At 35.3% G+C, this 25,036-nt stretch overlaps 1 protein-coding gene across 2 annotated transcripts in view; it reads right to left on the bottom strand.

Annotated features, from left to right (window-relative positions):
* Positions 1-25,036, bottom strand: part of LOC120524863 (growth/differentiation factor 11-like) — a 69,565-nt gene that overhangs the window by 21,441 nt on the left and 23,088 nt on the right. Inside the window, exons 2-3 of one of the 2 annotated variants that reach the window (XM_039746667.1) lie at positions 16,107-16,480; positions 7,090-7,250 (exon numbers count right to left, since the gene is read on the bottom strand). In XM_039746667.1, the coding sequence (XP_039602601.1) occupies positions 7,090-7,250; positions 16,107-16,480 (535 nt within the window). Of the gene's footprint in view, positions 1-14; positions 7,251-16,106; positions 16,481-25,036 lie in introns of those variants that run through there. The other variant, XM_039746666.1, reaches the window with a different exon arrangement.

The raw sequence follows: 25,036 nt of genomic DNA, 5'->3' as shown, positions 1-25,036 counted from the left end.
AGACAGAAAACAAGTATTTAGGCTAAAAAAATGATTTATTTTACAAAAAACAATCTGGATGAAGTATAGGAAAACATACGGTAATTATAACATACACACCATGGTACAACAAATGGGATAGATTTAGTGGATACAACACTAAAAAAAAAGTCAACATACCGCCAAGAGCTGAGTGCCTGTTTATTCAAGGGGAACATCTGTGGAGGGAAAAGTGTTGCTTGTCTGTTTACATAATAAAGCCAAGTGTTCATAGTGATGTTATCCATAACTTCTGTAGTGCATTGATAAAAAAACAAAACAGTCCACACAATGCAGAAATGCTCGACACACACTATATAAACTACATTTAGGCCTTATTTGTAAGTCAGTTTGTAAATGCATTTTCGATCTGCTGCCTCTGAGGGGTCTCATTAGAGAAGAGCACTTTAAACACATATGGCGCAACTAGGTACACACACAGTTACCAGTAAACTGCAAAGGGAAGCCTGTGGACCTCTTAGCTTCCAGTGTGCCGCTTTTTATTTAGTTGGGTGCACTGAATTTCCCCATGCAAGAATTCTTGCTCCCTGCATATTTAGTTGCCTTTCCCTTACTTTACATTTTGTGTTTCAGAGCAACACTGAAACAACTTTATCTTTCACACTTAGAATATCAACTGTTTTGTAATCAGTTATAACTTAGGCAGCTGATGATTCTGTATTGCAGGTAGATAGGAACCTTTTTTTATTTTTAAATTGTAGTCCTGCTATGTATTCAGCATAAACACAGCCTAACTGGACAGTGTTAATGGAAGAAACATTGGCAACCATTAGGTGCCTGGTGCATACATCAAATGTGAATGATCACAGAGGGAGTAAGAGAACGAGGAAGCTGCAAGATCTTACAGTAACCTGAGGCTCCTGAGAAAAGCTGCCCAGTACCCTGAGTTCTTACCATCTACTTGGTCATCTCTATCCAAGGCACAGTGGGCAAAAAAGCACTCCTTTCAGGAGAAACAGTTGGTGGACATGTGGACTGTTGCTGAAAAGGCTGACCAATCACTTTGGCACTAATTTAAGTAAGGGAAAAGGAAGGTGTTAAAAACATGTGGGCAACATAGGTGTCAGGCATAATTGCATACATACACGCATGGAAACTCAGCAAATTCATACCATATGTTATGTTACTCTTGGATGTGGGGCAGGCAGATCACATTTAACCACAGCAATATGGGTTTGGTACACATTAAGACTAGGAGAAAGGGAGCAGGATAAAATAAAAAAGTTATAAAATAATAAATGAAAGATTTCAATTTTCTATTAAAAAAATAAGGGAAACAGTATATAGATAAAGAAAAGTACTTGCTAGTTTATTCACACTGCGATATCAGAAGCTTACACGCAAAGCTCAAAGCTATGTCCATTGTCAAACTCTCATGCTCAAGGTAAAACACAACAAAAAGAACACAGTTCTCTCTCGTAACTGACTTTCCATAGTGCAAAGTTTATCGTTGGAAAGGTAGAGCATCTACAGGAAGGAAACTGTTTTTAAAGAAAGTTCCTTTCTTTTCTTCATTCCCTTTTTCCTCAGACTCTTCCTTTGTCCAACAGCATAGTGCTTCTGTTTCAAACAAAGAGCGCCTCCCCAAGTGTCCCAGAGACGCTTCAGACAACTAGAACATATATTCTTGTCTTAACTTACAATAAAATAAAAGTATGACATAGAAATATTTCAATTCAAGCATTCGATTTCCGTAAGATGATAAAAGCTGTTGCTGGCCAGTAAGACAGCTGTATTGTTCACTAGGACAAACTGCTAGAGTTCTGAGTCAATTTCACCTTAAAGCAGGTGTCTGTGTACTCCAACTTGTCTCACATTTATTTCACATCAAGTTTCATAACAGTTTGCACTTTTAATTGGGTTATTCTTCTGACCCTGATGTATACTGCAAGAGTATTTCAAATGTGAGCATGTGATGGTGCAGTAACCCTTAGATTACACCGGTGCTAGCTGCCCAGGCCACCAATGTTGTCTTTTATCTTGCTTATGTTTCCAGTCTACTGCAGGGCTGTGAGCTCCAAGGCTGGGATATGATCATAGATGAGGAACAAGCCATGACAGGTGTGAGGTTACACTGTACTTCAAATGACTCAAGTCTGTGAATACCGTTTAACTTTGCAACTGAAATGAAAGCATTGCCTCCAAGTTTCCAACAATTAGCTAGTATTCTGATTCTCTAAGGAAAGTTAGTACCTATAAGAATCAAGTCTTTCCATCCTAGATCATCTTATAGCTTATATAAAAGCAGGCCTTTACCTGTTACTCACAGTCCCACAGCAGACCACTCCATGAAATCGGTACTACATTTAAGTTTCTTGAGATGTCCACTATAATAAAATATGGCCAAAGGGACTGTCCTCACCAAGTTGCTTTCAACAACTTCAGAAAATTATCAAAAAATGGATTCAAGGGTAACGACAATGCAATATTGGTCAGAACAGTACTGGAAAATGAAATTAAATAGTCAGCTGTTATTTAAAATGCACTGACTATGGAAGTGAAGAATGAGCTTTGTGGAGTGGGGTATAGTTTCTTTCCCTGAGACCAGAAAGAGAGGAGGTAGGTAAAGGGTGCTATGAAACTGTGGGTAGGAATAACTTTGAGACTTGGAAGGTGAAGCCTCAAGCCATTGCCTGGAAGGGTACTTTAGTATATCTATTGTACCAATGTGCATTAAGAAGCAAAACTGAACATTGGACAGCAGAACATTTGGATGAAAAGATTAAGGTGACAAGGATGCAGCTGCCTTTCTGAATTATTTTTGCTCCATTTATAAAAATATATTAATTAGCAAGGTGAGTGATAAAAATGTGTTTCACCAGCAGTTATTGCCCTGCTCTTCATCATTTGGTAGGTGGCCTTTTTAGTGGCTGTGCTGATTATCCCATATTAGTTGAAAGACAGAAACATTGTGTAATATTCATTCAGCCCTTTTTTTGAGACAGGTTACACAAAATTCAAAACTTAATTTGAGGAACATCTGGAGGTGAGAGGAATCAACTGTTATCAGTCCCAAACAAATGTACTTGAACCTTGAGGCATTTATAATGCTAGTCAGTGATCTGTAGATTGGATGATGTGAACAGAATGTCAAAATCTACCCAAAGCAACCTACTGCAAAGCCAAGACATTCAGCAACTAAAATGAAGTAGAAAAACAACACAACTTTTAATCAAGTATCTGTATAAGATATTGCAACAAATTAAAAAGCTTGATAAAGTGAATGGTCTACCAGCGATTGTCAAAGTTTATAACTTATTTGAAATTAATGTTTTCAGCTTGAACACTGTCACAACTTCCATTGTGCGGAGAAGAGAAAATGCTGGTGTGTGTTTGTGTGCGTGTGTTTATGAATATCCCTCTAGAAGTGCAGTGATTGTTGTTAACTATATAATGCATATGTTGTCCAATTCACAACATGTTCTGAATCTGCGATTCTAATGGAATCAAAGTACAAAGGGTAAAAACCAGGTTATTTTGTTATTTATTATCGTTTTGTGCCTAGTTGGTGTATCACATCACATGGATTTCAATTTGATATCTACTTGGGGTGCTGCCTGTATAGAGTTTAAATCATTCTCTTATTTTTTTGCTTTCTTTTTGGACTCTATCACTCTCTCATTGTCCAAAAATAATGCATTAGGTGGACTAATGACTTAAAGTGGGCCTGGTGTGTTTGTGGGTGTACCCTATGATAGACTGGCATTATGTCCAGAGCTCAACCCTGTATTATGATGTTGAATATTTTCCCACAAAAGCAGGTTCAGAAAATAAAACTCACTAGATTAATGATTTTTTTTCTTGCTATGTTAAAATAACTGAAACTTTGAAAATATCTTGAGTTATGCATTTCATTTGTATGTGCTTTATAATAATCTAAAAATATAGTGACCGATTAAAATCTGTTTTCTGCATATTAAGATGGACTCTCTTTGGATTGTATGTAATTATAGGTGTTTGAAAGTGGGTAGATAAAGGTGAAAAAAATGGGACACACAAATCAGAACAGAGAAGTAACGTTAGCATTTTTACAAAATTAGAGTAGTTTACACAATAATGAATATGTCCTAAGGTAAAGATAACAATGTGTTAATGATATAAAGGAGACAAATGGTATACTATAACATAATATGAAGTTCTTGTATGGAAGAAAGACTGATCAACAAACTGCTGTCTGACTAACACATAAACATCATATTACTTGCAGAATCAGTTTTCTGTAATGCACTTACAGTTCTTTAATTAAGAATGTTTAGCTTCTGAGTATAACAGCAAGGTGGTGGAGGCAAATAACCTCACTGGTTTCATTCTAATTCATTCTGTATTGCTATCACAGTAAATAAAATGTACTACATATATTCATGTAGTCCAACTCACTGTAATATTTTTGTACTTTCAGCTTCATTTTTTCTGTTTTAAGAAACAAAACTGTGATGGCTAGGCAGTCTGTGAACATGATTTAGCTGTATATGGTGGTTGAAGAACAAATATTTATTGAATTACTGTGTCAAGACAGATGTTATGATTGGATTTGTCTGCATCATCAGCACAGCACATCACTCTTCAACCTTCTCTTAATGTGATGTAACTTCACTTCCAAGAAATACATCAGAAAAGAATCTGCTGAGCACCAGAAACCATGCTTTGTATCGGAAGTGTTCAAGTTCAAAATGAAGGCAAATGGATAGTACAGAAAATTAATAAAAGTAACACTATCTACATTGTTATTGTGGGTTGTGTTTATGTTTCTAAACGACCAGTGACTTTCATCATAAACCCTTATAGGTTCAAGTTCATGAGTAAAATAATAATAATCATAAAATAATAATAATTGTAATGTAGAAAACAGATTCCTACTGCTGTGAAATTTTAGATTTTGTGTAGAGTGATCCATTTTAAAATTTGTTTAGGTACAGTATATGATAGTAGGCTTAATACCGTCATACACTGCATACATCATTTGCTATTGTGACTAGATTCAGATGGGCTTTATTTAAAATGATACAAGCTAAAGTAAGGCCATTTTTTTCAATCTAAACTTATGTAGATTTACTGTGACTAAGGCTATCATGACTTGCTCCTCTATTTTTAATTATATGAACATTTACAGAAATATTCTTTCAAGTACATTGTAGCAGAGTTAAGGAGAAGCCTGTTACAGGAGAAGTGAAGTATAACTGCCACCCAATGCCGAAGAAGAATGATAGTAGCCTGACAAATGAAGGAAATGCTGAACTGATTCTATCATTTTGTTGGGCAGTTGGATATGGCTGGGTAATATAAGTTTGACCCTATAGCAAGAGCAGCTGGGATGAATGTTGCTCTAATCCTATATAATATATTGTATGGGACAGATCAGTGTAATGTACTCTTTGTACTCTGTAACTTTACTTCTTTAAATCTTTTTAGGAGCATAAATATTGTGGGGGTGTTTACAAGGTCCTGTAAACAGGATACAGACATAACTCTTTATAGATATATACAAAACATTTAAAAGTAAAATGTGTGGCCTCCTAGCAGCTGAAGTGTTGGGACTGTAAAGCATTAGGAGTGTGAGGTTGAGTGAGTCACATTAATCGGGAGTTTACAGTGAAGATGGTGCTCTTAAAGTACCACATGAGATTTCAACCCAAATATGCAACAAGAGTCTAAGGTTTCTTTTTTTTCCCTGCCATCATCAATTTTAAAGCCCAATCTGAGCACACAATGTGATGCAGCGTCTCTTACTCTATACAGATCTGCAATATGGGGGCTCTATGGCTGTGTTTTTTTGCCATCCATGAATAAAATTCCACATGGATTCAATTTGATTATGGCCTTTGTTTTTTGCTTCAATATGGAACCTTCTTTAAAATTCACAAGGCTGCAGCTGACATATGGCTGTAGAACTTTCCCGCCCCCAAGGGCTAGAAAACACACACTGGACTGAAATTTGGTGAAATGCAATGCTCTTTCTGTTAACTGTTTAAAATTAACCTTTCCAGCCATTTCTTGTCCCCAGTGTGCTATGAGTTTACCTTTATTATTTAACAGTTTAACCATCACTGACTTGAAGCCTGTTTTGATAATATACCAGAGGTTAGGATAAGATTTATAAATAAATAAGAAAACTCAGGAGATATCTGGAAAAAAAAACAAGATATTGAAGTTTGCAATGACTAGAAACATCTGTGGATTCCTCGGTTTACAATATACTACAGGTGACATTTGCAGATTTTCTTTTTGCCTTTGTATAATAACTAGTGAGGAGCTGGTCACCTCAGGCCTTTTTGTCTTTACTTATTTCAGTTTTCTTCTTGAAGAGCACTTTTTTTCTCATAATTGAGTCTTTAACTCATTTTCCAGGCTGTGCGGTAACAAGCAATGAGTTTCCTTTAAAAATGATCTCCATCATAAACCTGTACCAGCCTATACATTCATGAAACCTTCCAAAAAAATTCCAGTGAGAAATGTTATGGTGTCACTTTGTGTTCACTTAATACAGAGCAGATCACCCGCCAGAGTAGTGTACTTCCAATGCTGTAAGTTAAAAAGAATAAATAAATCTCCTACAAGGGCCACTAGAATGAATACAAAATATTATGCGTATCTACAATGCAATGAAATCTTAATTTAAGGTCATTTTGATAGAAAGCTTTCTTTTGTTTTTGTAAACGTATAATAGTCTCTTTCCTTTATCTGCTCCTAGCCTCTTTCATCCATTTGTTTCTGCTTATTGCACAGTGCATGTTGTCCTCTTTTAATATATATTTTAACATTGAAAAATGCCACAGTTCATGACTCTCTTTCTCCTTCAAAAAACATTTTTTCCTTCTAGGGTCAACTGTATTTTAAGAACATCCACAGCGATCTACCACCATGCCAGGAATCTTGCCATGAATAATCTGCTGTTTGTCATTGAAGTAAAGCATGTTAATGGGAGACATCTTGGTTGGCGTGCAGCAAGGCCCTGCGGAGCCTCGTGGATTGGCATGCTGCACCAAGTGTGTGTGCGGATACTTCTGCATGAACATGTACTCACACTGGCCTGAGCAGTAGTTAGCTTTGTACCTCTTGGGTGCAATGATCCAGTCCCAACCGAATGCTTCAAAGTCAACTGTGAGTGGGTACCGGCAACATCGTGATTCAGTGGAGTGCTCGTCACAGTCCAGGCCGAGGTTTCTCCGAGTTCGTTTTGTAGTCTCCATCACCTTCACTTCAAGGAAGGGCTGCTGTAGATGAAACAGTAATATCAGTCAAGCAGCTTGAGAAGACTGAACCTTTAAAACAACAAAGCTGACTTCTAAAAAAAACAATTCATGGCAAGCATTCAAAAAACGTTGAATCTATCAGGCTTAATAGGAGACTACAAATAAAAGAGCATTTAACTGGTTCGGCTGCCGTATGTCAACAGGTGTCATTTTTTGCTCTTATTGTCTCATCAAGCATCATCTAGTAATGTCTTCAACTCCCACCAGCCATTACTTGGGCACAATGAAATTTTAAGCTCATCCATTGTATCATTCATCATTTGTCATATATCAAATAAGCATTTCATTTGCTTTTTATTAATTTTTAGGATGGTATGATAGGTAGCATACGGAGTATCAAAGATTGAGTTACTAAAATAAATCAAGACATACCTTACTTGACAAGGTTATCAGAATTTTAGTTAAAACAAAGAAACAAATGCTGTCCACACCCATCCCCAAATAATCTTGGGTTAACTTAAATTCTGTGTGCATCCAACTTGATCTTTGACGATATTTATCTCCATCTCTTCTTAACACAAATTAGAAAGTATTACCTATGTCACCATTATTTTGAAGAAATGCTTTTATTGTTAAGCAACAAATTACATTTCAAACCACTTCCTCACTTTACATGCAGGCCTACCCTAACACTGTCATCAGCCATTTTATCCTCCATGTGTCAGGTGTCTTAGCAGAAACAGAATGTAAAAGAATGCAGTCATAAATTTAACTCAAACATGGAATAAAGTATATATTCCTGTAAAGCATGTTCGGGTGATGTTCACTAAAATAAGTACTATATAAAATCACAACATGTCAAGTTCACTTCCTACCATTAACTCTCCTTGAAACTCTGAGCAAGTCACTTCACCTGCCAGACACATAGTACACATTTTCAATGCTGTATTTATAAAACATCTTTGGACAGTTTCCATTTCAAATGACATTATGTAACATTAAAATGTATTTTAGGACTTGCAATACAATACTTTTCCTGTCAATTAGAAAAACAGCCCCAAATTATAAAAATGTGGGTGCAACAAAAACATCACAAAAATGCCAAGGTATCACAAAAACATTTTGTGGAGAGTTAAGGGGTACACAACAATTTGGATAATTTGTTTTAAAGCGTGCAAATACATTTTTTTTTTATTTAGACTATTTTATTACATAGTGTGTATGTGTGAAATTGGCCTTGGTGTGAGATCACATTTGAATTTTTCTATAATTTTATTTTTCTTTAGAACATCTACCACGGTAAAGCTACAACATGACTCAAGAATAAAAGTATTAAAATTTATGATACTCTTCAATACAGCTTGTTATTTTATATCTGAGTGACAATTTATATTTAGAGGTTTTAAATATCTGGTTTATCAAAAAGAAGTACTGTTGACTCTCACTTCTTAGGTTGGTATACTTTATTATCCCACTGGGAAATGATTATGATCAGGGATCAACTCTGGTCTGGGAGGTCTCCAATGTGAAATGTACAAGTTTGTGAGGATTTCCTTGTGGAAACCTGGATTACTCTACAGCTGATAGCTGTCAAGTTTACTGAAGTCTCTAAACTGCCAAAATGTGAGGTGTGTGAACCACAGAATGCATTGATGGCCAAACAGGAGCTTGTTCTTCTATACAACTGAGGCAGCCTAATCTGCTTAAAATTCTTTCCAAGTCAAGTCACGTTTATTGTCATGTGTACTGTACATAGTGCAATTAAAGTCTTAAATGCATTTTCTGTTAGAACAGTTGAAAATAATACATTCCAAAAATAAATTCCAAGTATACATATTGTCCCACATATAAATTATATATAGTCACGCATGTGTGCTTGGGAGACAGCTTAAGGGCTCTGGTGTTGGTAGTTACCCACTACACCAGGGGTTGGTGCTGTTTGCTAATGCCTTCTCCCTTTCTCCCTCTGCAGAACGTAAAACTGACAGCCATGCCACCTCAAACGTCACTTTCATTGTCTGACCCCCAAAATGCGGGCACTCCTGACTGGAAGTTATATGAACAGAAGTTCAACCACCTTACGGTTAGCTCTGTTTAGAACCTGCATTTGAAAAGATGTTTCCGCTACTTGTGTGCTTTTGTGTGCAAATCTTCAGTTATGTGGGGTCATTAGGGTGGTGCCCCAACCCTTTACACATTGCTGTGTCTAATTTTACTTATGAATATATATATATATATATATATATATATATATATATATATATATATATATATATATATATATATATATTTACAGTACAGGCCAAAAGTTTCGACACACCTTCTCATTCAATGTGTTTTCTTTATTTTCATGACCATTTACATTGGTAGATTCTTACTGAAGGCATCAAAACTATGAATGAGCACATGTGGAGTTATGTACTTAACAAAAAAAGGTGAAATAACTGAAAACATGTTTTATATTCTAGTTTCTTCAAAATAGCCACCCTTTGCTCTGATTACTGCTTTGCACACTCTTGACATTCTCTCGATGAGCTTCAACAGGTAGTCACCTGAAATGGTTTTCCAACAGTCTTGAAGGAGTTCCCAGAGGTGTTTAGCACTTGTTGGCCCCTTTGCCTTCACTCTGCTATTTTGAAGAAACTAGAATATAAAACATGTTTTCAGTTATTTCACCTATTTTTTAAGTACATAACTCCACATGTGCTCATTCATAGTTTTGATGCCTTCAGTGAGAATCTACCAATGTAAATGGTCATGAAAATAAAGAAAACACATTGAATAAGGAGGTGTGGCCAAACTTTTGGCCTGTATTGTATATACACACACATACATATATATGTATACAAATATACATATATATATACTGACTTGACTGACTCCTGACTATATATATATATATATATATATATATATATATATATATATATATACTGTATATAAATAATCTATTATAATAAAAAAATCCTGGGATGAGATGAGACTTTTCTAGCCTGGGACGAGAGCTGACTTTGATTTCAGAGAGATACTTTCACGTCCCGTGAGATGTCAGTCTGTGCCAAGAGATTTAACGACGTCCAGGGCCAAAAATAATAGACAAAGAGTAGAAGACAAAGTAAAACGTTGTAAAGAATTCAAAAACGTTGGTGTGATACACATGCAGAGCAGGTTAGAGATGATTAAAGTACTACAATTCAAAAGTCTCAAAAAAATGATAGTAAAGATCACATTAGCGAAAACAAACGGAAATGATTACTCTGTGAAATAACAGAACAGTAAAATTAGATCAAATATATTGTTCAGATTTAAACTTTAAGTTGGAGATTTGTAGATTGTCTAATTCGTGTTGTCATCAGGGAAAAGTAGAGTTTCTTCCCAATGAAGAGGCATATCCGTGAGAATTAAAGATTTGTTGTTTGATGAAAGTGAAATCCACATACGCGAGTGGCGGAGGGGTTGGCGAGCGAAGTGAGCAGGTGGCAAAGCCCCGTAGTATGTATGCATGTATGTATATATATATATATATATAGATAGATAGAATGTATACACACAATTATATACAATATGTATTTGTCAATATTTATACATACTTACATACTTGTCTTATGACTGACTGTTCAACAACATAACTTGCAGGTATACAATTACTGGCAAAGACACTCCTGGTGGTTCTCATGTGACAATTGGCTTGAGAAACAATCTTTCTTCCACTTTTTAGGGCAAAAGCATGGTGAGTTTGTTTTACATTATTATTGTTTCTTATTGTTAAATTCCACTGTCTTTCTTGGTTACATGTTTTATGTACATATGAATATATATTACATTGCACTATTTGTCTCATTGTCTTATTTTGGCCAATATCAATTTGATAACAAAAAATAACTGGTACAAATGCCAATGGAAGGTAGGAGTAAGAAAAGTGGCTGTTCAGGATGGCTGCGATCTTTAATTATATTGTTTATCCAACAGCAAAAACTGGATAAAGCAAGAATAAAAATGAATAGATGATTAAAAGTTTATCACATATTTTAACACAATTCACTTGTACTCTAGTAAGTAGTAGTAGTAGTAGTGTTGACATATGTACATAGTACAATAAAATTATAACTTCCATGTCTGACAAAAACTCAACAAATTCTCTGGCGCTGTGATAAACAAAAATGTATTATTACACATTATGGGGAAAACCTGAAACATTCAGCAGTAAAAAAATATGGTCATCTCCCGTTAATTTTTATTTGATTTGTGGAGCACCTTGCAATCTGCACTAAAAAAAATGTATTGATTAATGCAGGTATTTTCTGATGAGTAACAAAATGATTCTTTGAAAGCAAGGACCAAAAATGTTATTGATTTTAATTGATCTGACATTACACATACAAATATTTGGAACGAAACATACAAACAATCAAATTATTAATGAAAGTAAAAGATTAATAAATAATAAATATATATATTTGCCTTCGAGAATCATGTCGAGAAGCTGTCAATATAAATTTGATGTGGTTCACTATTATTATTTCATCTGCATGGACCATATGACTTGTTAGAGTTGAAGGAAAAAGTAATGCAAGTCAGAACGGGAGAAAATTAAAATGAAGCTTCTTTCACTTCAAACCATACCAAATATTATAAATATATATGCAAGCTGAAGATTAACCTTTCACCAAATTAATTACTCCAAGTATGACATCACATTCCTATTGGAATTACTAAATATTAAAAAGGGCTTTAGTCTCAAATTCAACCCATCAAGAATCTATTGTTTAATTTCAAAATGCAAATTCCCCTGTGTTTGAAGACTGTATGAAGTACAGCAAACCTGCCATTAAAAATGGGCAACAGTAATTCATAACCAACATGTAAATGTGGCAGACCTACACCCATAAGACATAAAGACCTATTGTAGTAAGAGATTGTTCAACCAAAATGAGTTGGTTATAAATACTTTGAAAACAGCTGATTTCCATTTTGGAATATGATTAGATATCTACAGACAAACAGCTCATTTTGTCTTTGATGTTTTTTGAGTTTGCAGATGGCAGCAAAATGTGTAAGTATACTTTGCAATACAGTAACACTTTAAAACTTTTTTAAAATCTGTATACACTTGTAAGGCACTACATAATATCCTTTAATTTCTTGAACACACTTTTTACCATTACATGAACCAGTTAACCTAGCATGCATTTCTTTGAAATATACTGTAGTATGAAGTCTGGAGAACTCAGAGAAAAACTTACATAAATATAGCGAGAAGATGAGGTAAGAAAGTGAACCCAGACATTAACAGACATCAGTGCTACAAACGTATTATATTATATTACTATGTACAATTAGGATTATGTAATTTAACTCACAATTGTAATTCTTCTCAAACTTATTGAAACAAAATATATTATTTTTCAGGTGTTAGAAACTGGCTGAAAATTTTTAAGGCCTTACAAAAAAACTGTAGCCCAAACTAATTACTTAAACTAAAAGCTTGAACTAAACTAAAAAACCTGAAAATCCTGCTACCCTCTAAAACTAAGGTACTTAATTTTACTGAACAAAGGGGTTGCTATGAACATCTATGATCAGAACAAGTCCAATATGTAGGGTTTGAGGAGTTGTGTTTATATAAACACTTCATTCCTTCATATCATATGTATAATTGTTGTTTTTTTTTAACAAAAACAGGCTACAAATTTTAAATAATTCACAGCTGGAAAGTATGTCTAAAAAACCAGATTTAATAATTAAAACAAAAAGAAAAAGATGATAATCATCATCATTTTCTCTCTGTTAAAAGTAGAATTTACATAGTTACATGTCTGCAATTTATAAAAATTAAATAGAAACCTAGGCTGACCGGCTGGCAGCTAGCAAGCATGAAAAACATTTAAACCTGCATTAGATTCAGCCACAATGGCTTATTTTTCCATTGGTACAGCACACCCATATGCAGCCTATGCAACTTATTGTACGTCTCCACTTTGTAGCAAACTTTAAATTTGTAACTGCCAGCCCTAATAGTAACACTTTATACCCTTTATAATTCTAGTTGGGGAAGAGAGAAAATCTGTAATTGTTTTATCCTAGCATTATTTACTACTAACACTTTAAATCATCTTGTACTGCTCTTTGTTATCTTGCTGCTTTGAATTATGCATATCCTTTTGTGCTTTGCAATGCAAATGATGATGGTGTGCTCTGTGAAAGGCAGTATATAAAATACAGATTGAGTGACTGACTGATTTGTTAATTTTTTAACAGGTTTCTCTAGGGAAAATATAAATATATGTATATAAGGGAGCCAGTATTCTCAGAGCTCCTGTAGATCACTAGACACCCACTTTTTGGTGGAGTATAATTTTTTTGAACGTTACATCCAACCCTGGCAGACCTCCCTCTACACTATCGTAAAGTTTGTCACATAGTTTATATTGGTAGCTCGGGTAGAAATGCATGCCAATACTTATCATTATATATTTATGTTAATATGAAATTTAGTTACTTACTGGCATATTTACCAGTTTTTGTCTATTAACAGGAATCTCAAGATACTTCTACTACTGTGCAAAAAATCATTTTAAATTAAAAGGTAATATCTGATTATCAAACAGACAAAAAAATAGAAGAAAAAATTAATTCCAGCAGTCAAGTTAGATAACATAACAGCTTCGTGTGGGCTGAAGTCAACATCACCGGCCTTCACATGAACTCATATTCATGTATTGCCTTAGGAGTGAGATCAGCTGGCTGAATGACATTAAACAGTCAAGCAGCTGTAGATAATAGAAAGGGAAATACATAATTAAAATAATTCAAAATGAAAGGTACCTGAGGTCCTGTTAACTTCAAACATCTGACCCTTTTTTGGGTCCTGAGATATAATAAATCATAATGGACTCTTTTCTAACTTATTCAGATTTAGTTGTTAAGAATAATTTTTCTGGCAGAAAATTGCATTTTTGCATTGGTATTCATTTTTAGTAGACTAGCAGTAATTAATATTTGTCATTGGTATTCACAACCCAAAATTATAAGCTGAATTCAAATTATAATATTACGCAGTGTTTCGCAATAATATTTGTCTTTAAGATTTTGGCTTTAGGCTTTAATTATTACTACTAATTCCAGGGAATTTAGTTTGATTCCCAGTTTGTTCACTGTATATGTGGACTTTGAACACCATCCTTGTGTCCTTGTGAGCAATACTTGGACACTCTGACTTCTTCCTACATCCTTACACCATGCATGTTCAGTTCACTGCCAATGCGGAAGTGGTCTGTTATATATTGAAAGTGGATGTGCGTCCTGCAACAGCCTGGCATTGCTGTCCTGCACTACAAAAAAAAAAAAAGTCAAAGAGAAAACTGTGAATAAAATAAAAAATGGGAAAACTGGTTTAGAACCTTCATATATGTACTCCTTTGGCTTGGTTTCTTTGCGTAAATACTTTTGTGAATGAAAAGAGATATTAGGAGATTTCTGAAATTATATTTTGTTTTTCAGTGTCTGCTGTGTTTTCAGGTTTTACCAAACAGCACACATTCTTTATGCTTGTATTTAACAGGAGCCTTCTAATTGGCCTGAGTCAAGAATCAGATGTACTGGATGGCAACTACCTTACACATATACTCATTTTGCATTAGTTTAATTTAAAAATCTCTTTAGTTATGAAACATAATGGCATTCAATTATAACAACTGAATGATAAAGAAATGCCAAATGTCCTCCTGATTCTCCAAGATTTCTGATTCAGAGCCAAAGGCTACAGTAATGTGACACTGAATGATTCTTTATTTTAAATTGAAAAATAAGCTGCATGAGGGTTTACAGAAAAGCAGAACCAGCCTGTAGCACAAAGAAACTCCCTCTTCATGCATGTATGCCGCCTGAGATGCTGTTAACGCCATAGAAACTGTGCTCATACATATGGACTCCAAGGTCATCGGTTCAAATTGCTTGAGAACCATCTGGACATTCTCATTTGCCAGCCTCCCTTGAACATTGTGTTGTGTGAGAGCTCTGTGCTGCCAGAGAGGCGTATGGTACAAAACATACCAGCAAGAATTCAGGCAGCCTGATGAATAAATACTGCCTGCCTTGACATCCCGCACTGAAGCTGTCACCTAGTATAGTAAATTAAAGTTGTTACAATATGAGTTTGAAATCTGTTTCCATTTCCCTGCAATATTATTGATGCATTGCTTTAATACATATTTCATCTTGAGAAAATAAGATAGGGGTGCAGCAATCAATACTGCAGTGTGCTGGGGGTCACAAGGTGCAGCCACTCAAAGGATTTACTCCAGACTAAAATTAAAGAGGAAAAAAACCTTTTACATCTCTGCTTTTTTTTTTTCTTTCTGTTCCTTCCAGGTCAACCCTTCGTACTACAAAGCTGCAGCTGCCTTTTGAACAAACAACTGAGACATAAATGATGTAACACATCCCTAAATAAGGATAAAGCTTTCAGGCTTTGCTTATTTGAATGTGGTACAGCTTGGCGATCCTATGGCTGCACTGCAAATTGTTTTTCTAAGGCACTTGCTCTTATACATTGGTTTATGTAAATGATGTGGGTATTTATGACAAATCACTACAATGAATGAGTTACAATGGGTGCAATAACACACTACAAGGTGACTGGTAAAACTAGGGCAGTAGGAGATTGTGGGAAACTGATCACATACAAATGTCATAAAGAGAAAACTGTATCTCTGATAAATTTATTGCATCTTGAGAATGTGTGTACAGTGAAATGTGATGTAGACTGATTATGTGAATTTAATGGTGATTGCATTATTATTAGTCCTTTACTATTTACAGAAAACCATGAAAAAGTAACAGCATATCATTACGGGGGTGTTTTTCTTAATAACTTACCAGTCCTTCTTCACCTGGTCCAAGAGATGTGACTGCTAGATCATTTCCACTGTCATCAAAAGCATTGATATCAATGCCCCAGTTTGTGTGAGGCTGCTTAAACCAATTCTGTAGCACATGCTTAAAGTCAATACTCTGCCAGTGCCCAGAGCGTGAATTTAGGTCTATCTTCAGGGAACGAATACGAATATGTCGGCTTCCTTCCTCTGTCACAGGTTTCAGACGCAGAATCTGCAGGTACACTGTAGACGTCTGCTGCAATGGTCGCAGATAAACCCAGAGTTGTGCCTTCAGAACCTTAGTGAACATGATCTTTGGACTAAACTTGAAGAAGCAGCAGCTTGGCTTACCATCCACCTGTACAGTAGCATCCGCTGCAACAAAAGAGAACAGACTGTTACAATGTTAAAATATGTTTCTTGCCCGAAAAGTTGCAGTTTGAGTAGCTATACTGGAAAAATGAGAGGAATTTGTGCAGGACTGCACTGGCCATCTGACAATTCTGGTCAAACCCAGAAAGCCTGGTGCAATTATGGGGACAGATCAACTCATACAAGAGTAAAAATAAGGTCAAGCAATAAAGAAACAACATAATAATTATACTAATAGTGAATTAAACTGCATAATTAAAACACTGGCATTCTCACATTAAATTTTTGACAAGTTTATTCAAACTTCTCCAACCCACTCCCCACCCAAAAAAAAGTTGCTTGTGCCCAGAAAATATTTTACAACAAAAAACATAGCAGGCCCATTTTCCCTGCCCTTTCTAAACACCTTGTTAATGATGCCTCATTGAGTACTAATCTCATTTGCAAATATTTTTTAGGATGAGTGAAGACTGTTCATTTTAAACGGTTTATTTTTTATTTATGGAATTTAATATCTTGAGAAAGAAAAGCTGATTAGTAAAAGAATGGGGGTTAGAATGTTAATGTGTCAAATAATCAAAACCTCGCTTTTATATGAGAGTTTTTCTTAATTTAAAAGTCCATTTAACCATATAGTCTTAATGTGCCAAGTGCAAAAGGGAATTCTTCCAGGCCATCTAAATATACTTTAATTTACTCAAAAAAAATCTCCTTTTAGACAACTTACTCTTTAAATTTCAAGATTATTGATTTTATAAATTGGTTTATGAAAAATAAAAGAAATGATACCGCTTGATTCCTCAAGAGATATTCTGCATATCAGCTTATCTGAGACACAGTTGCCTTGACAACACAGCCAGGCTTCCTGGGTCAAAGGCCAGTTTGGCACCAAGGCCTTGTTAAAAAGAAGGTCAGAGGTTAAAGCCCTCAGACCCTTACATCCCTTGAGGATTTAGCGGGCATTGCTAACAGCCAGATAAAAATTGGTTTTGAAGGTCAAGGTCGAACAGCCATTCTATTACAGGGCATTTGCTATCCATCTTATTTTTAACTTCAATCTTATAAAATGAAGGTTTTCTTGTTATTCCAAACATGTTCTAAAATATGTTTATCAAAAACCTTTGGAACACAAAGCACAATCCCTTCTAGTGCAGATGGTATAAAGTTACTGTGAATAAAAAAAAACAAAAAACTTTACCATTGACAATGGCAGGCTTTCAAATAAAGATTAGGATTAATCAAATGAGTGAAGTAAGAGATTAAAGAACAAGTCTTAAAAGAAAGTGCTAATAAATACCAGTCGAGCCTGTCATTCAGACCAGTGATTATTACTCTAATTATTTTTAACACGTGACACATCATGCTCATGTTAGCAAAACATTACTGAACATGTCAGGCTCTTTTACTTTTGCATCAGACCAGCACCCCAACTGAACTTCTGTGAAGCAGTAATTATTAAAAATAATGGTGCTTAGATCAAGTAGGAATCCCAGACGTAACATTTGTAATATTTCATTTTCTGCAACAGCAGAGACATATACTAATTAAACTTAATAACAAGATAAAGTCAGCTTTAATGTGAAGATTTCTTTTTGGAGAATGTACGCACAATTTAAATGATCCCTTATTCTTTAAACAACTACATCATCTATGAACAATGTTTTCCACCTGTATATTAATAAAACTTAAGTGTTTTCTCAAAATATGGAATACAGAAAAGTTAATTAACTTTTTTTTAAAATGTTATTCTCACAATAAACTAGTTACAGTGCTCAAAGTCTGCTCTCAGCAAAGGGGGGTATAGGAAAAACTGAATTGATGTGAATTGTTTTTCTGACATAAAAATCTTTAAGTTGTACACAGATCACAGAACAAGTGCAGTCTTAAACTTCTAAGGATAAACAATGGTATGGGGGTTGTTTCAGATAAAGCTTTTAACTGCAGGTTTTCAGATTCACAAATGATCTGCTAGATAGAGTGAATGTAATGTAGGTCTAATTTTTTCTAAGCATTTAAATGTACATTAGCATAACCTGAGCTATTGGTTTAGCTGTTCATACTACTGTTTGAACATATCTGTTGCCATGCATGTGCAATTCAGGATCACCCTCCTGACTCATTTTAGGTAAGCAATCCCACCCCAGGACAAAGGGGCTGCTGTTACCAATGGTATCATCTCTTTCTGCTCCCACAGCCAGGAGAAGGTACCTAGTAAGGGCAACTGACCTTGCCCCTCCTGGATGTATAAAGGTGAGGTGCTCGCAGAAGGTGACATCTCATTCTGGACCGGAGCTCCAAATCAGACCTGATCGATATAGGCTATCAATCCTTGGCTGTTTATGTTTTGTACAAGCAGCATTGTGACCCGGCTGGTGCCCCAACATTTCTCAAGACAAACTGTCATACCATGCACAGCCACACTGTTCTCTTTTTCCATTAAGAACCCCCCTGTTCAATTTGATGCCATTGACACCTATTCACCTCATTCTGTCCATGGAATTATACATCATCCATGCATCCATTACCCAACCCGCATAACTACAGAGTCACAGGGGTCTGCCAGAGCCAATCCCAGCCAACACAGGGCACAAGGCAGGAAACAAACCCTGGGCAGGGCGCCAGCCCACAGCAGTCAGAGAAACCTGGTTCCTAAAATTCTATGTTCTCCATTAGTAAGGATAAAGAATCCTGGGTTATTGGTTTCTGAGAAACCAGGTTAACAGATGTAGACTTCTCTGCGAGTTACCCAATTATGTGGCCATGTAAACCCTTAACCAAGTTACAGGTAAAGATTTTATAGTCTGCACATGTTCACTATACTCTAAATACCTGTGCATATGTTAGTTTTGCACACACTTTTAGCAGCCACAGGTGGAAGCATCCATAAAATACATTTTCAGAGGCAAATGTTTGGGCAATCGTGTTATTCCTATTCCAGACTGTTTCAGTATTTTAGAAATCACTAAATTAATGTTGATGAGCTGCATGTACAGTGCCCAATCCTGGACTCCCTAAACCTAACCCTAATATGCAATGTGTAGTAAAATTACTTTTTAAAGTAATGAGTAACCTAATGCAGTCATTTTACTGAAGGAAAAATGTCTGCATTATTATTATCCAAACAGCACTGTGGGTAAGGCAAGAAGCACACATACTTGTATGGCACTCTTTTTCAGGACTCAATCGCCATGCCAAGCAGGATATACTGTAGTATTTTACAAGCAATCCAGTTAAAGAAACATATTAATAAAGTGTCCAGCTATGTGGTCTAGACATGTTGAAACAGTGTGATGGGGTGACACAGTGGTCAGTGTTCATGCCGTGTATCATCAGTTGCTCAGGTTGATCGAGGATGTAAAAAAAAAAAGGGGATGGATGTTATTTAGCTCACTGCACATGAAGAACTAAATGTATTTATGAAACACAAGAAAATCAACACAGGCTTTTTACTTGTTGTCAGATCAATGGCAGTCAATAATGACGTTGAACTCTTTTTTGCACAGTTTAATGACATACTCCAAAAGCATACGTGTCCATGTAAAAGAGGATTTTGAGAAACAGGTTTCTGCCTTAACTGGGTTATTCTGTGTGCATGTGAACGCACTCTGCTTCTATTAACCAGGTTTCTCGGACACTAATAATCCAGTTTCTCTAACCACAATACCAGTTTACATGGCATTTCTGAAACCAGATTTCTGTGAATAACTGGGTTATTAAAACACATGTAAAACTCATTGTCTTTTGGGTTCCCATCCTTTCTTGTCCTACTGTTCATTTCAGCCTTTATTAACTTCATAATTATCTACTGAGCACTTGGAAAGTACTTTCTTACCCATGCTACCACACTTGTTTGATATAAATAACGCCTCAACATTCGCATATCTACATTTAGATTTTTTGGAATCGGTGCCTTTATTCCTCTGCACAAAGCATTAAACCAAGACCTGACATTTGCTTACTCTCTGAAGGTTATTTTTTGATGTTTTCAGAATAGAACTTATTCACCAAGAGAAAGACATGTTTTGATACACTGCTGGGACTACAAACAGTTTACAAGGTGCTTCAATGCAGACTAGTGATGGTATTTATAATGCTGCTCCTCATATTTAGTGTTTATCGGGCTAGGGAGACGGGTTCTTTTTTCACAAAATACCCTTATTTTGACCTGAGTGCCAGACTGTAATTACATTAAATGTAATAGCTAGAAAAGTCCAAATGCAGAATAGATTTACTGCTCAAACAATGGTTGTTGTCATATAGGTGAAAACTGTAAAGACGTAAATAAACAAGTGAGGCTCAGCATGATGTATGAGAATAACTGATGACAATGCTAGCTGATGGAAACTGAAATTGAAAGAAAAAACAAAAAACAAAACATTATGCACAGAAGAAACATTGAACAGCCCTTGAAATGATGAAACACTGAAAATCAAATGCCGGGTAAATGGAAAACAGCAGCTTAAATATACTGCCTCATTAAATGTGACTGAATTTGTGTGATGAGCCAGTTAACTGCATAATAAAAAACATTGTAACAAATAGAAAGAAAAGAATGAAATCACAGTTACTTTGAAATACAGATTGACAGGATGGTCTGATGCTGAGAACGGTAAACTTTTGCCTTTCCTTGAGAACTTGTCATTTAATCACATTTTTGTCAGTATTCCTTCTGTGTAATTATTATGTATTGAAATGTTGCATTGCACCTTGCCGCTTTGAATTGTCATCTTGTGTTGGAATGTGCCGCGAAAGACACTATATGAAATAAATACAGATTGACCAATTGATCTGCAGTCACACAATATAGTTTTAGAATGGTTTAGCACATTTGAAACTAATTCCATAAAAGCACATTAAGAAAATAACTTTAGTCAGTGTATTCCGGTTTTAACTAAATATGAACAGTTCATAGTATAAAAAAGGAAACATCTATTGAGGAGTAATAAAAATGACTTTCCAGTACAATAAAGCAGATGATTCAAAAACAGCCCAATGTCTTGTATTCAAACAGCTGAGAGAGATGCGTGTCACTTCTCTGTTCAGGTCGCTCTATACTGGCTCCTGGTGGCATTAAGTTAAACTCCTTGGTGCTTCCCTATAAAGTAGTCAAAGGATCATACCCATGTATATGGGGGCACTTATGAGGTCCCTCTGCTCTTTCTCACCCACTCAGGTCTGTTAGTGAACAGCATCTGGTGATGCCATCTCTGCATGGTGTTCATTGTCCATCCAGTCTCTTCATGTGTAGTTCTTAACGGGTGGTTACAAGTTGCTCACCTCCGTCCAAACTACTGAGTGTGTGTGTTTAAGACAAATTTGAAGGCTCTTCTCTTCTGTCTAATTGATATTGGTTTGGATATGTTCTTGAAACTCAGGAAAGATGAACTAGTCTTGCGTTGTACTGCTTGGTTTTATGCTATTCACCTGTGATGATTAATTTTGTATTCTTGTCCTCTATCACTTGTTCCTAAACAGTCCCCCAGACTGATGTTTACACAATTAATTCGAACTAAGTGAATAAATGTAAATGTAAAATGAAGGTGACACTGTGAATTTAGTACTTCATCCCAGTGGTGTTATGTTACAGCCAGTGTTTTTTCCTAGTTTGTATTTATTTGTTGTTTTATGGGCATTTTTGTCATTTATGAATGATCCTTTTTAATGTTTTAATGTCAATCTATTAGATTTGTTTATTATTTATTTGTAAGTTGTTCTTTTAATTTTGATTGTAGACAGTATATTGGGACTTGTATGTATGACTCCAAATCACAACAAGTGGTACAAACATATTTAAGATAAAGCAGTCCTCGGCCATTATTGGAGTCATCTGTGTTCATTACACTTTGGACTGTACTATTCGTGTATTACATAGACAATGCCAGAACAAACTTGTCTCCATTAATTCTTTTCTGAGCATTTTGTCCATTATAGGGTCATAGGGAACTAGAGCCTAATTCCAGTAACATCAAAATAAATGAAAGGACCAAACCTACACTGGACACTGGTCTACCTCATGCTACAATCACATTCTTACCCATACCAATTATCAATGCCATATTAGCCTTTGTGGTTGTAATAGAAGAAACAGTCAATTGTAACCGATGTTAGAAGGCAGAAAGTTAAAAACAACAACAAAACCATAAACTAACCAAAATCCAAAGTCAGCAGTAAATGAAGTTACAAAATTCTTAAGTGTTTCCCTAATCCATGTACTTATTTTTGAAGTCCTCCCTGCCTTGGACATCTTGTTTAAGATGACACCATTTTTTGCATTGGCTGTGTGATGCCATTACATGTTACACTATGTCATATCATGTGAACAGCAAAACGTGTCACTGTTGTACCCAGTATGCCAGCACACATGAAGATCTAGTCCCAATATGGCAGCACCCATGGGAAAACAGCACACAAAATGAATAAGTACATTCTTTTCAAGCCTTTTTGTACTTTTTTGACTCTGTGGTATCTGCTATTTTACCATATGAATGTCACTGGATGTTTATCTTTTGTTACTATTTTATCGATGTCATAAATATAAATTAAAAAGAGCAACAGACCAACATTGGCCTTTGAGAGAATTGTTTGCTCAACTAATTTTCAGAAAGTATTCCTTGCTTTGAGTGCTTTGTTTTCTGGTCTTAAGCAATTTCTGCAAAACAAAACCTTATTTCTTATAGTTTGACACTAAGCATCTTATATGACAAAAGGCTTTAGAAATTTTAGGTAAAAAAAACAAATTTCCTCAAGTATAGTCAGATGCAGTTGCTTCATCCTCAGAAAATTCCAACACAGCCGATACATACTGACTGTCCACAAACACAATGTGCTTGACTGTTGTTTTGGTATCTTGACTATTCAAATTTGTTCATATTAATCTGCTATTAATGTATACTAAACAATAGTAAACAATAGCTACATTAAATGATTAGAGAAAAGCCAAGCAAAATTAGACTGGACTGAATTTCCTTTTTTATATAATGTGATGTTTTTTAGCTTCACAATTACCCTAGAATACATTCATTTCTGAAAAAAAGGTAAGAACAAGTATGTACATATGATTACTAGCTAATGTGTATTGAGTAAATGTTTTCTGGTCGTTGATTTAAACCCAGTAGCACTTAATCCGAAACAATAACATTTCCATTAACTACTAGTATGTTAATAACCTTGTCAAAGGTGGAATGGTACAGTATATTCTTTTCAGTATGTGTTGTTTCTGAAATACTGTTTTTGATCCACTTAACTTGCTTCTAAACTGTTGAAAAACACTGAAAGAACATCTTATTTCTTCTTAAGCTTTTGTTTTTCTTGGTTCACCCCTCCCATACATTTTTCTAAAATTTCTTTTTTACAATATTTTGAAGCTCAAAATATTGGTTCTGGTTTGAAATAATATCAAAGAGAAAATTAAAGATACTGGTAAATGCAGTATATTGTACTAATGTGTGAAATAGTGCACACTTGTCAAAGAGGAATTCATTATAATACTAGAATGACAATACGAGCTACAAAAAAAAATTATGTTTACATAACATTTCCATTCTCCTGGAAGCAAGTAAAACCATAAAATCAAATTAAAAAAATTGTGATTACAAGTCCTTACAGAAAATTACTGTCACACAGCTTGTTTGTGTTCAAGACATATTTAGTTTACACTGCAAACTCCATTATTAAAAACCATAATAATGTCTCCTTTCTCTCTCCTTCACTCAGGACCATTTGCACCTTACCACAAGATTCAGGTTTTAACAACAGGTCATAAGGCCACTCAACAGCTGCATGAGTGGAACTGGGGTTTCTTATATTTACCATCTATTGCTGTGTTTTCATGTTCTACGGTACGTCCTACTCATTGTCTGTTCTTTGTTATTGTGCTACTGTCACTGGTCTGTAGCAGACATGTAACTAAGAAACTAATTGGAATAAGGAGACTACATATGAGTGTAATCCATCCATACATTTCTGAATCAGCTTGTTCCAAATTAGGGTCACGGGTGGACACAGAGACAGATACAGACACCTGTAAATTATAAAGTGAATTCAGATATTGGTGGAAATTAAATGGCTTTCATGGCAAAAACCAGAGCACTTCTTCATGCAAAGAGTTATGGGGGTCTGAGTCAAACAGCAACCATCTCAGTAACATACTGGGACCACTTGCATGTTAGCCAACCGAATGAAACAATTGCGGACTGTGAATAGACTCTTAAATAAATGCACTTCTTTTACATGTACTTTTCTGATTTCTATATTATATGTCTACTTTTAAAATGTGTGTGTGATCAACTGAATGTGACTATTCCTGCACTGAAAAAAAAAATAAAATAAATTAAGCTCAACTTAAAACAGAGTTAACATAAGTCTGCACAATGCGTAGTACAGTTGTAGAAGCCGAAAGGAAATATATCTCCATATGTGTAAAGCATATAATTATTCAACTCAAAATTATATATCAAGTACATCTCTCTTGTTTAAAATTGTCCAAAATGTTTTCAGGGGAAGATTTAACCTGCGAACGCTACAATCGAGCTCTAGCCTCACTGGGTCACATGTTTTGGG

This window comes from Polypterus senegalus, chromosome 3 (genome assembly GCF_016835505.1).
Source record: "Polypterus senegalus isolate Bchr_013 chromosome 3, ASM1683550v1, whole genome shotgun sequence".
Lineage (NCBI taxonomy): Eukaryota > Metazoa > Chordata > Cladistia > Polypteriformes > Polypteridae > Polypterus > Polypterus senegalus.
The sequence above is the reverse complement of the archived record's forward strand: the minus strand, read 5'-3'. Positions and strand labels throughout refer to the sequence as shown.